Below are 11,918 nucleotides of genomic sequence, written 5' to 3'. Positions count from 1 at the left end.
AGTGCTCTAGAAGACTTTGTTACAAGAGACAAAACAAGTAGCTAGTCTACCAAAAGAGTTCAGGAATCCCCAAAATTGGCAAAATGGAGGTTTTAATAAATAAAATAAAGTTCTCTTGTTATCTTCAGATAGAGCCCCTAAATACCTTATGGCATAGTTTAAGAATACTGAGCACTCTAACTATCCTCACATGGTGCTGTTTGAGAGATTCTGGACACCACTAAATTCAATATGCTATTATTAATGGTGTATGCTTAATGACCCTTAAAATACTTATGGCCTCAAATGATGCCATCATGCTGGAATTCTGCCCTAACAGGGTTCTTTAACATGTTAGAAAATCTACAAAGAAGGGTCTCACAAATTTACACTTTCTTACATATCAGAACCTTCAGCAAGGAAGGTGTACTGTATTTAACACCATAGAGCTAGTGTCCTGCGCGGATATACAAAATATTATCCGCATCTGTGAATGTTTTTCTGTGGATAATGTAAATATTTAACTATATTACACCCAAGATATTGAAACAGATGGATCTGTTGACATAATACAACAGGCCTTATACCTGGCACAGACCCCCTACAGTAACAGGTTTATAAGGGATTTTCTCTTGCGACAACTACCAACATACTGAGCAGTTTCCTTTTAGAACTTTTGTTCCTTTCGCTAACTGCAGGAAGAAACTAGTTAGGCTTAGGTCAGACTGAGGGCTTTATGGTCTCAAGGTTCTTTATATATCACCAATCTCCCATACCAGTGTCAAGGGTCACCTAACCACAAGCAAAAATAAGAATATACCTGAGTGAAAATCAATCAATTTCATTATTTAGAAATTATCACAATTATCCACACTGTCATACAATTTTCATCTGTCAAGACACTAGCTTCGCAGATATCTGCATCTGTGCAGCGCTCTGCACAGAGCTCGACAAAATGTAATGAGAAAAGAATCTTGAGTGTTGCTTAATGCGTATACTGTATATATATGAAGTCAATAACGGCTGGATTTTACTGTTATGGCTATTACTGCAAATATACATACTTTCTCATGGATTGTAAAACTTCTGAATGCTGAAAACAATGACTGAAGTTATAAACATTAGGTAGAAGAGGAAACAAATTGGTAACTCACATGCAAGCCCAACAAATACATCAATGACAACTATAAAAATGTATTCAAATGAATATCTGGATAGCTTAACCACCATAAATATTCTTTTCTTCTGTATCTGTAAATAAATGCAATAATATCCACCATTCAAATAGAACAATTGTTTACTTTATTGAAGACCCATTGACAAACATACGGACAGAATTCAATCTCATTGAAAATTAATCAGCACATTTCCTACGACTACAGTTCTTGAAGAATATTCTATCAGATTATCACCCAGGCATTCCAGGAAATCAAAGGATGTCTCACTAACAAACACTTTCATTATGCATGCAGTTTTCACTGAAAATGGAGAAAGAAACATTTACATGATAAAATACAAAAATAAACATTTTAAAGATCATCATTTAAGTGATGAATAAAGAATATATCAACTGAAATTCCTATTCAAAATATAATTATAATAATACTTGTTTTTACGTCCCACTAAGGATTTTTACAGGTTTTGGAGAAGCCGAGGTGCCAGAATTTAGTCCCGTAGAAGTTCTTTTATCTGCCAGTATAGCTACTGACACGAGGCTGATATATTTGAGCACCTTCAAATGCCACCAGACTGAGCCAGGATCGAACCTGCCAAGTTGGGGTCAGAAGACCAGCACCTCAACTGAGCATACTCAGAATGTAACCATGGAACAAATATTAAAATAGTGAAAAGAAAAATACAATATCTGAGGAAAAAATATTACATTCATTCTTCAATAGAGAGCTATAAAATTTGTGCTTTCTCCTCATATCACAACCACACAAGTTTTATAAGTAACTATTTAAGCTCTTCAGGCTTTTTCAATAATTATGAAATAACTAGGGTTTTGCCCCAATGTGGCATCAGGCTCATCAGCAGGTTTATTGCATCTCTCTAAGATACAGACAGCTAGTGTGCTGTTAAAACATTACTGCAAGCCACCTTTGAAGTTCACATGCAGAGTCAGTACACTAGAGGAGATATGTACCTCTGCTTGCTGAGGCATTTGCAGCCTGAAGAGCTTGAATACTCATTACAATATCTGCAATCAATGAAATTAAATTATGGCTGCCTTCTGGGGAATTAAGTTTTGACTTACAGGTTTTACATTTATTTTGAATAAATAACATGCATCAAGTCAGAAGCAAGCTTATATGTTTCCAAAAATAACTGACAACTTTTAACTACAGTTTCAACTGTTCGTGTTTCAAAGCATTCCAACAACGTAATATGAACTCAAATTTACAAAGAACATCTTCATAATATAAAAAGGGTGCAGAAGGACGAGTATTAACTATGAGAGAAACCTATGGTACCTATGGCCCATTAAACACAGTGGTCAGCTAAGATAACTGCTGTCCAGCTGAATAGCCTGCATATACTGAAGACACATGAGCAGTGTGATAAACTCCTCAGTCGAATTGCTTGACTTTCTTGATTGGGGACTGTTAAATACACAATAATAATCTTCCTAAGTCCACACTCAGTTCAGATGAGCAGTGAACTTTCTTGATGATGATCAGGTGCCATCAAGTCAACGTCGGCTCCTGGCGACTGCATGGATGGACTGCCTCCAGATGTTTTGGTTTTCAACCATATACTTCAGTGACATGTTTATGTTGGATTTGATGAAGTCTATCCATCTTAATGCTGGCTGCCCTCATCTCTGAGATCCCTCCTCTTTCCTAAGCATAACAGTCTTTTCCAATGAATCAGAGTGTCTCATAATGTGACCAAAATTAATGCCTCAAGAGACAGATCTGGTTTGATTTTCTGAACGACCCATGCGTTTGTCTTCTTGGCTGTCCAAGAGATATGCAATATCCTTCTCCAACACCAGAGCTAAAATGCATCAATATGCTTCCTATCTCACTTCCTTATGGTCCAGCTTTCACAATCATATGTAGCTATGGGAAAGACTAATGCCTTAATAATTCTAAGTAGCATGCAAAGATACATCTGAACACTTGAAGATCTTATCCAGTCCCTTGAATGGTACTCTTCCAAGGGCAAGTCTTCGACAAATTTCTGTACTGTTACATGTCAAAAACCTCATGTTTTATTCGTATTGAAAATTGTTATAACTTAAAATCCAATGAAAGTATTTTATTAATACACCTATTCAATACTTTTTATCCACTTATATGTGGTTATAAATACAATCATTTATCACTTTCGGGACATGTTTCGCCCCATTTAAGGGCATCTTCAGCCTCGAATACAATCTTAAAATAATACACTTGAACACTAAAAAAGAAGCTAGAAAATTAGCCTTGTAACCTGATTATCTAAAATATTGGTACATATATTGTGAAATGGATAACATTTGATAAACTCATGATGAAATGTCAAAGGAGCACTATCTATGGTAATTGTAAAATAATGTAGTCTGAGATTAAAACTAGATCTTCTTCTTGGATAAAATTTAAAGTTCTAATAAAATGGTTCAATAAATTATGTACTATTTCTCCAAGGCAATAGTATATATATGCATTATAAACAAGCGATGTTACAACATAGAGAAAAATGTCTGTCAAAAGACGTGGTCAAGGTCGCAGCTTGTCATTAAATTTTAAGGTAATTAAACACTCGAAGAGTAATTAGGCATAACATGGAATCTGAAACCGATCGTAAGAAATATGAAACATCATGCAGGCATAATTTGTGTAGGGCATCCTGCCAAGAGCATTCTATGGTCTACTGGACCAGCTGTTCTGTGTTTGTTCTAAACAGTTATGCACGACCTTCCGTAGCATCAGCAATCACTCTGTACTGTTTAAGCCACATCTACTTAGAGTCGATCTCAACAAACAGAAACTATTCACCACTTTGATTACTTCATTATTTTTACATAAAATAAACTTCATTATAAAGCCCGTATTGTCGTGAGTATACGTTGAAGGTTAGGTCAAATGTTCCACCTTTACAATACTAAGATTCTTTATTAACTAAATATTTACATGATTTTTAATTATATCGGGACATGTTTCGTCTACCTTGTAGACATCATCAGCCATAAAAACTTTTGAGAAAAAGCTACAAGGACAAGGACAAAGTAACACATTAAAATAATTCGGGTAACCGAATATGTCATTTAAAATGGTGAAGAATTCAGAACTGTTTTGAGCACAGCACTTAAGAATATCGTTGACATTAAAATTAAAATTGTCCACATGGGATGATACAGTAAAAACTTGCGTTAAAATTCTTCTTTTTTGTGTGATGTGTTAATATATAATATTCTGTTATGTCGTGAAGGCTTGATAATGAATTGCACAATGTTCATTCCAATAGGATAATAACGATGTATAAGAAATACAGCGAGCATATGATAAAGCCGTCTTATTGGTGTAGTATTGGCATTTCCTGTTGAGAAGTTAGGTGGAAAATTTGAACGTGATGACGTAATGTGGAATGTGCAGTAGAGGGCCGTTCTCGCCTGTCTGACAGCGACTAGTTCAGTGTGGAAGCCTGGTTGAACCACAGGCTGGTTGAACCACAGGCTTCCACACTGAACTAGTCGCTGTCAGACAGGCGAGAACGGCCCTCTACTGCACATTCCACATTACGTCATCACGTTCAAATTTTCCACCTAACTTCTCAACAGGAAATGCCAATACTACACCAATAAGACGGCTTTAACATATGCTCGCTGTATTTCTTATACATCGTTATTATCCTATTGGAATGAACATTGTGCAATTCATTATCAAGCCTTCACGACATAACAGAATATTATATATTAACACATCACACAAAAAAGAAGAATTTTAACGCAAGTTTTTACTGTATCATCCCATGTGGACAATTTTAATTTTAATGTCAACGATATTCTTAAGTGCTGTGCTCAAAACAGTTCTGAATTCTTCACCATTTTAAATGACATATTCGGTTACCCGAATTATTTTAATGTGTTACTTTGTCCTTGTCCTTGTAGCTTTTTCTCATTTTATGGCTGATGATGTCTACAAGGTAGACGAAACATGTCCCGATATAATTAAAAATCATGTAAATATTTAGTTAATAAAGAATCTTAGTATTGTAAAGGTGGAACATTTGACCTAACCTTCAACGTATACTTCATTATTTATCACAATGTTCGATGACAAACCTGTTGTCATGATTTTGGTCTTTTTGATATTCAGCTACAGGCCCATGTTCTTACTCTGGATCTCTAACTTTCATTATGATGTCCTTTAGCTCTTCCTTACTTTCAGCAATGAAAGTGATGTCATCTGCATACCTTAAGTTATGTACATTCAATCCACCAATCTTAAAACCATAGAGGACTCATCAAATCCAGATTTCCACATGATGTACTCAGCACACAAATTGAACAAGTAAGGCAAAAGTATACAGCCTTGTCTTACATCTCTGCTAATGGGGAACCATTCTGTTTCACCATGTTCAGTTTTAACATTGGCTTCTTGTCCCAAGTAGAGGTTACGCACAAGACTTTCACTTTAAATATCTTCTAACTGATTCAAGATTGCATTAGGCAGTTTTTACCTCAGTAAATAACAATAAGGAGCATGTGAAAGACTGTACTGTACTGTACCTTATAACGTCTGTCCCATGCTTTAATTAGTACCAAGACAGTAATACCAAGTTGTTTAAAAAGAAATTATACTACATTGGCAATCTGGAGTATTTAAGTGTGCATGTTTTCAAACATGGGATCAACAGGAGCTAGCAGCCTATAAGTCAAGAAGACTAGGATTACATATAACTCGTACTTCGTGTTGATGTCAAGTGTGGAGAGTGAACATACAAAATATCTCCGACGCATCACCCTCACCGTGTCTTCAATGTTCAGAATGCTGGGGCCACATCTGACAACGTTCATACTTTAGAATCAATTTTTTTTTTTGCCAATGCTACATGCCTGACTATGGAAATAACTGCATCTCTGCATGGCTACCTATGACTAACTATATATGTGATTATCACTGCCTGGGTGCTTATTAAAGCACAGGGCACACATTATGTGTTCTTTCACGTGGCCCTTATTGTTACTCACTGAGGTGGAAACTGCTCATTGCTATCTTGGAAACTGCTCATTGCTATCTTCAATAGTCTGAATATATTTGAGTTGGAAAACTTAAGTCGGCCACCCTATTGTATGGAGATGTGAATTTCTCTCTCTTAAGATACGTATTATTGTGGAACATGTAGTCATTGCCTGCAAGGAGATCTGTCACTTCAACGTATAGGATTCAGAAAACTCACAGAAACCCCAAATTGAGAGTGCTAGATAGGACAACAAAATGCCAAATACTTATGTTTTGGACTTGGAATGTGTGAAGTTCATAATAATAATAATTACTTGCTTTATGTCTAATTTAATGGTTTTCAGAGATGCCAAGGTGCTGGATTTTGTCCCACATGAGTTACTTTACATGCTAGTAAATCTGCCAACACGAGGCACCCTCAAATACCATCAGACTGAGCCAAGATTGAACCTGCCAACTTGGACTCTAAAGGTTAGCACTTCAACAACCGTCTGAACTGCACAGCCCAGCACTTGAACTTCTCTTTTTGCACCTGTAATCATGGAAGCATCATCGAATGTCTAGAAGTTCATTACATTCATCTTTGAACAATGGATCTGCTTAATGTAGGATGCATTCAGAAAATGCATCTGTATCATCTGTATTTTGTCCCTTAGGCTTCAATTATTCCCATGATCTATCCAAAGACATACAGTTAATCTAATTAACAAAAGTAATATTCGTTGACAATGCTCACAAATATCTTCAATTTCGACTATCTGACTGCAATTAAATGTATTTTACTTTATTTCTTCTCCTACAGTTTCAAGGTCCCACATTCGAGTACTGGAGTGCACAAGAGGTAATGATGACAACAGTTTTATGGAGTATTTCCACAATACAGTCTATCTAGATAGTTTTGTTAGATCTGAGGGCCCTTAAAATAGTGGTTTGTCTCACAATATTTCTTTACAGCACTTTAAAAACTTCAAAAAAAGACCTAAACACACACTGATTTTTCAAAATTATCTACACATACATGCTTATCTTCAAGATAAATCTATATTTAAATCAAGCATTCACCTGTATTTAGGGCTGTCATCCTAAAAGAAGAAAGATCCTAAGTATTGTGATATGTTTTTATTATTAATAATATTATTTCAAAAAAAAAAAAAAAGAAAAAAAAAAAAGAAAAGAAGATGAAGAAAATGTCTGTGTGTACCAAGGAAAGTCTGATTTGGCTTGCCCTTAATACCAAAAGATTGAAGGGAAAGAGACTAAAACAAAATGGGAAAGCAATTTATTACTAATACAATCCTCTTCCTAGTCTATGACAGCTGATGGAGGAATTTTTGGGGATCCAACCAACCTTAGGGCTATGAACTCAACATGCAATACAAGGAGACTATTCCAATGATCTATCTGCACTTCCTACTTTTTAATAAGTGGCAAGAATACTATCTGACAACCTAGAAACACTTTTGAGTTTCTAGTAAGACTTAAAACAGAGCAGTATTACTGGACATGCCCAGATTGGGAAGTGGAGAACAGTCTATCACTTATAAAAAAGTTTTTTAACATGTTAATTGTCAGTACACATCTCATATTGACTTCTCAAAGGATAACAAATAACAAACTTTATAAACTATATGTTAAACATAAAGGATAAAAACACAAAACTATTTTTAAAAAACATTTAGATAATAATTAACTTATCTCAGTAATAAATAAATAGTAATAAAAAATCGATGTTGACATTCGATACAATATGTTAATATACAAAGCTTATTACTAAATTATAGACTTACAGTATACTAGACTAGATGAGACAATATATTCACATTAGAATATCTATGATTTTAACAAGCAGCTCACGAAGAAGATAAAACAATATCTAAAAATTCAGTGGCATGAATGACAAGAAAAGCTCTTTAATCCTGAAAAATGGTGAAGTTGGTTGAAAAATGAAGAGAACTAGACTGAAAAAAACAAATTTGTCTTCCCCTTTTGCACATACAGCATTGCAGGCCTCCATAGGAATAAATTCGCTCATAGCTATAAACCATAACACAGGCAAAAGCAATAAGTATGCCTGACTTGATGCTCATTTTGCACAATCAATATTCAGAGTAAGCCACAACAAAAAACTATTAACCGTATCTTATTACAAAAGACCAAGCCAGAACAGGAAGTGGTAAGTCTGTACTTTAAACTCATAAAACAATAAGTATCTGCACCAATCAAGTAGAATTTAGTGGTATACAATAATACAGTACATCCCACATAACAATATCACTGATAATACTGAACTGGGTGCAGTCATGTAACCTTAAAGTGGTATAGTATCTAATAATAGTGCTTCTAGAAAAAACAGTACTGACCATGCAAAGATAGGGAGTTGATAAGCACTCAAGGCACCAGAGGATGGTTTTAAAGATGGATGGCCTAGTAAAAGGAAGATCATGCCTGTAGTGTGCAAACCTTATGGAGGATGCTAGTGGTGAAGATTACCAAGTTTTGGGGTGTCATAGTAGTGCTGTCAGATGGTAGGAAATTTTCCTTTGTAGAGGAAAAGGGAGAGAAACTTGCCTCAAAAGGAGATTTTTGTTACGTCTATCTTTGCATGCCACAAACTTCATTTAGTTTTGGATTAAAACTCAACCGCATTTTACATGTTTATTCTTCTGGTTTTAAGAAACCAGAATGGTGTTTAGCTTCCATTAAAAAAGGCATTTTCACAGGTGTTTGAAATTAAAAAAAAACACACGACATTTAGTTACATGGTTAACAATTTCACATCATCTACCACAGTATGCTCATTCCAGGGGTTTCTAACCTGTTTTAGCTGCAACTCGAATTTGTGTAGCATAGAGATTTAGGACAAAGTTAATTTTAATCTTACCCACTATGATTCTAAGTCAATTATAAATGTAACATTTATCATCAAGCCAAACAAAATATAGACCTGCAATGTAGCAATGAAAGCACTGAACATATCACTTTTTTATACTGCTATCAAGAATAGGGTTGCCAGATCTCCAGATGACAAATAAGGAACACTTTGATTTCTTTACCTTATAGCACAAAAACCAAGCTCTGCAGTCTTTTAACGATTGAAAGAAGAGATCAAGGATACAGGCCTAATATATCTCATCTGAACATGTTATGTTTAACAGTTTCTTTTGCAACAAAACTCTTCCGTGAAATTTCTTACAATTCTCGATACTGACAATTGATATTTCATTAAAGCCAAAGAGGAATTTGCTTCCTGAAAAATGGAACATTCAGTGTATGATTTAAAGGGAACACCATATGCAGAACAAAATGAAAACAAACTGTATTGTTCTGGGTAAAACTGTGCATCTGGCAACCCTAACCAAGAAACAAGACAATATATAACCGTTTGATATCCCTCAGTCCTGTTTATCGATATGGGGTCGGGGATGAGGCAAGATAAATTTATATGGCATGTTTTTACAGCTAAACACACTTCCTGACACCCAAGACATACTATATATTACAAATAATAATACGAGGGTTGATTCAGAAGTCATGGCAATGACTTTTTATTCCCTGAAATTGTGTCCATGCCAAACATGTAACTTATCATCGTTGTGCATAGAAAAACTGCTATGTTATTATATTTCAGCTTAGAACTCTGATCAGAAAGTTTCTGTCATCTAAGGTTCAGTAGTGCATGAACTATATCAACTACTTTTCGTTCTTAGTGATACATGTGCTGCAGGTCAGTATTTCTCCCAATAACATTGTCACATAGCAGTATTTCAAGGCACGATGACAATATACATTTGAAAGTATATTACACAAACATTGTAATGTTGCCGGCAGTTGGGGTATTGGCGCATTATTCTGGCTCTAAAACCCAGGGGTTCTGAACTTGGGAGCGTGGGTTGGCGACCATGGGGCCCTTAGCTGAGTCCTGGCATGGCTTTCACTTACTTGTGCCAGGCTCTTCACTTTCATGTATCCTATCTGATCTCTCTTGGTCAACTCTCGTTCTTTTCTGACCCCGACTAGAGCAATCGAGGCCAAGTGAGTCTTTCATTTTCACGCCCTTCATGGCCCTTGCCTTTCTTTTGCCGATATCTTCATTTTTTGAAGTGTCAGATCCCTTCCATTTTTTCTCTCTGATTAGTGTTTTAGGCTGTAGAGGATGGTTGCCTAGATGTACTTCCTCTTAAAACAATAAACACCACCACCACTTCTGACTGTGATCATGCTCCCTATGTCAGTTATCTGATGGCAGTGGTACGTGATGGAAGTAGTCAAAGGCGAATACCATTCATACATCTTAGTCAATGTGACTTCGATCTTATTCCCAAAGTACCCATTGTGTGAGAAACAATTCGTCAACAAACAAGACATTGTACGAGCATTTCAACACAAGATAGTGCACGTTAACAAATCTCATAGTGTTGATGCTATTTTCAGATTTCCTCAGCGGTGGTAATGGACCATGGTCAACCTAGGAGAGACTATGCTGAAGGATGATAAACAGCTTGTATGATATGTACAAATGATTGTATGAAGGATGCATGTCAATAAAACAAATAAAAGAAGGATTTCAAAATGCTATGTTTGTCCTACTTTACCAGAGATTCCTGCATCCCTACACTATGGGGTGTCATTTATAAAAAGTCCTGTTGTACACTTTCAAATTTACTTCGTACATTTCCTGTGGTGAAGCTCTTTCCAAGAGAGAAAATAAAAGTTGCCATGATTCCTGAATCAACTCCTGTATATAATAACTTTTAAATGTAATAGAATAAAATTTAAGCACTATAAAATATTCTTACAAAATAACGTAAAATCTTTTTATTTTGTGATAACGTAAATGATGTTTACTTAACATAAATTACTGCAATAATATTTAAACTTGCAAGAAAAAATACAACAAAATATCTGTTAGTATAATAATGAGACCCTATACTCAGCACTTAACTTTCAAAATGCCACAAATCATGAGAGTTGGAACCAATATTTACTTCTCCTGGAAGTTTGAGCAGATAGTTCAGGAATAAACAAAAACTGTCCAGGTAAGCTATATCATGGTCCTTCCCCAAACGTGAGTTTTTAAAAATTTCATTAAAAATGCAGAGAGTAGTTCAAATTCTTTCCTTAAAAAATATTTTAAAGATTAACCATTCTATGTTTTCATGAATTCTTCTAGACGATCTGCAATATCTAATATGGTATTAAGCAAGTCTTATAAGTCAAGCTGAAAGTGAATTAAAACTCTGTTATATTTGGTCATATCTTCAGGGATTTACAGGTCAAACTTACGAGTTATTTTCTCCACATACAAATAATAATGACCAAATGAAAGAACACTGGAAGAACAGGAAGAACAGTCATCAATGTTCCACGTGGTCTGATATCAGCCTATTATGTGTGTAATGATGATAATAATAATAATAATAATAATAATAATAATAATAATAATAATAATAATAATAACAACAACAATGATAAATGATAATAATAATATACAGTAATAATAATTACTATGATGGTTTTCAGAGATGCCAAGGTGCCAGAATTTAGTCCCGCAAGAGTTCTTTTACGTGTCAGTAAATCTACCGACACGGGGCTGATGTATCTGAGCATCTTCAAATACTACCACCAGACTGAGCCAGGATCGAACCTGCGAAGTTGGGGTCAGAAGGCCAGTGCCTCATCCGTCTGAGTCATTCAGCCTGATACATATGGTACCATATATACTTTTGACTAAAGAAAAAAATAATAAATGTCTTTTACTAGATGGCTAAT

General features: G+C 35.2%; 1 protein-coding gene across 1 annotated transcript in view; it reads right to left on the bottom strand.

Moving 5' to 3' along the window:
• Positions 1-1,120: 1,120 nt before the first annotated feature.
• The window catches only part of LOC136879190 (sulfhydryl oxidase 1), a 64,518-nt gene continuing 53,720 nt past the window's right edge, over positions 1,121-11,918 (bottom strand). Inside the window, exon 4 of the mRNA XM_067152963.2 lies at positions 1,121-1,457. Coding sequence (XP_067009064.2) covers positions 1,455-1,457 — 3 coding nt within the window. The 3' untranslated portion in view covers positions 1,121-1,454. The remainder of the gene's footprint in view (positions 1,458-11,918) is intronic.

Source organism: Anabrus simplex, chromosome 8 (assembly GCF_040414725.1).
Source record: "Anabrus simplex isolate iqAnaSimp1 chromosome 8, ASM4041472v1, whole genome shotgun sequence".
Taxonomy (NCBI): domain Eukaryota; kingdom Metazoa; phylum Arthropoda; class Insecta; order Orthoptera; family Tettigoniidae; genus Anabrus; species Anabrus simplex.
Note: the sequence above shows the minus strand (reverse complement) of the source record. Positions and strands in the feature narration are given on the sequence as shown.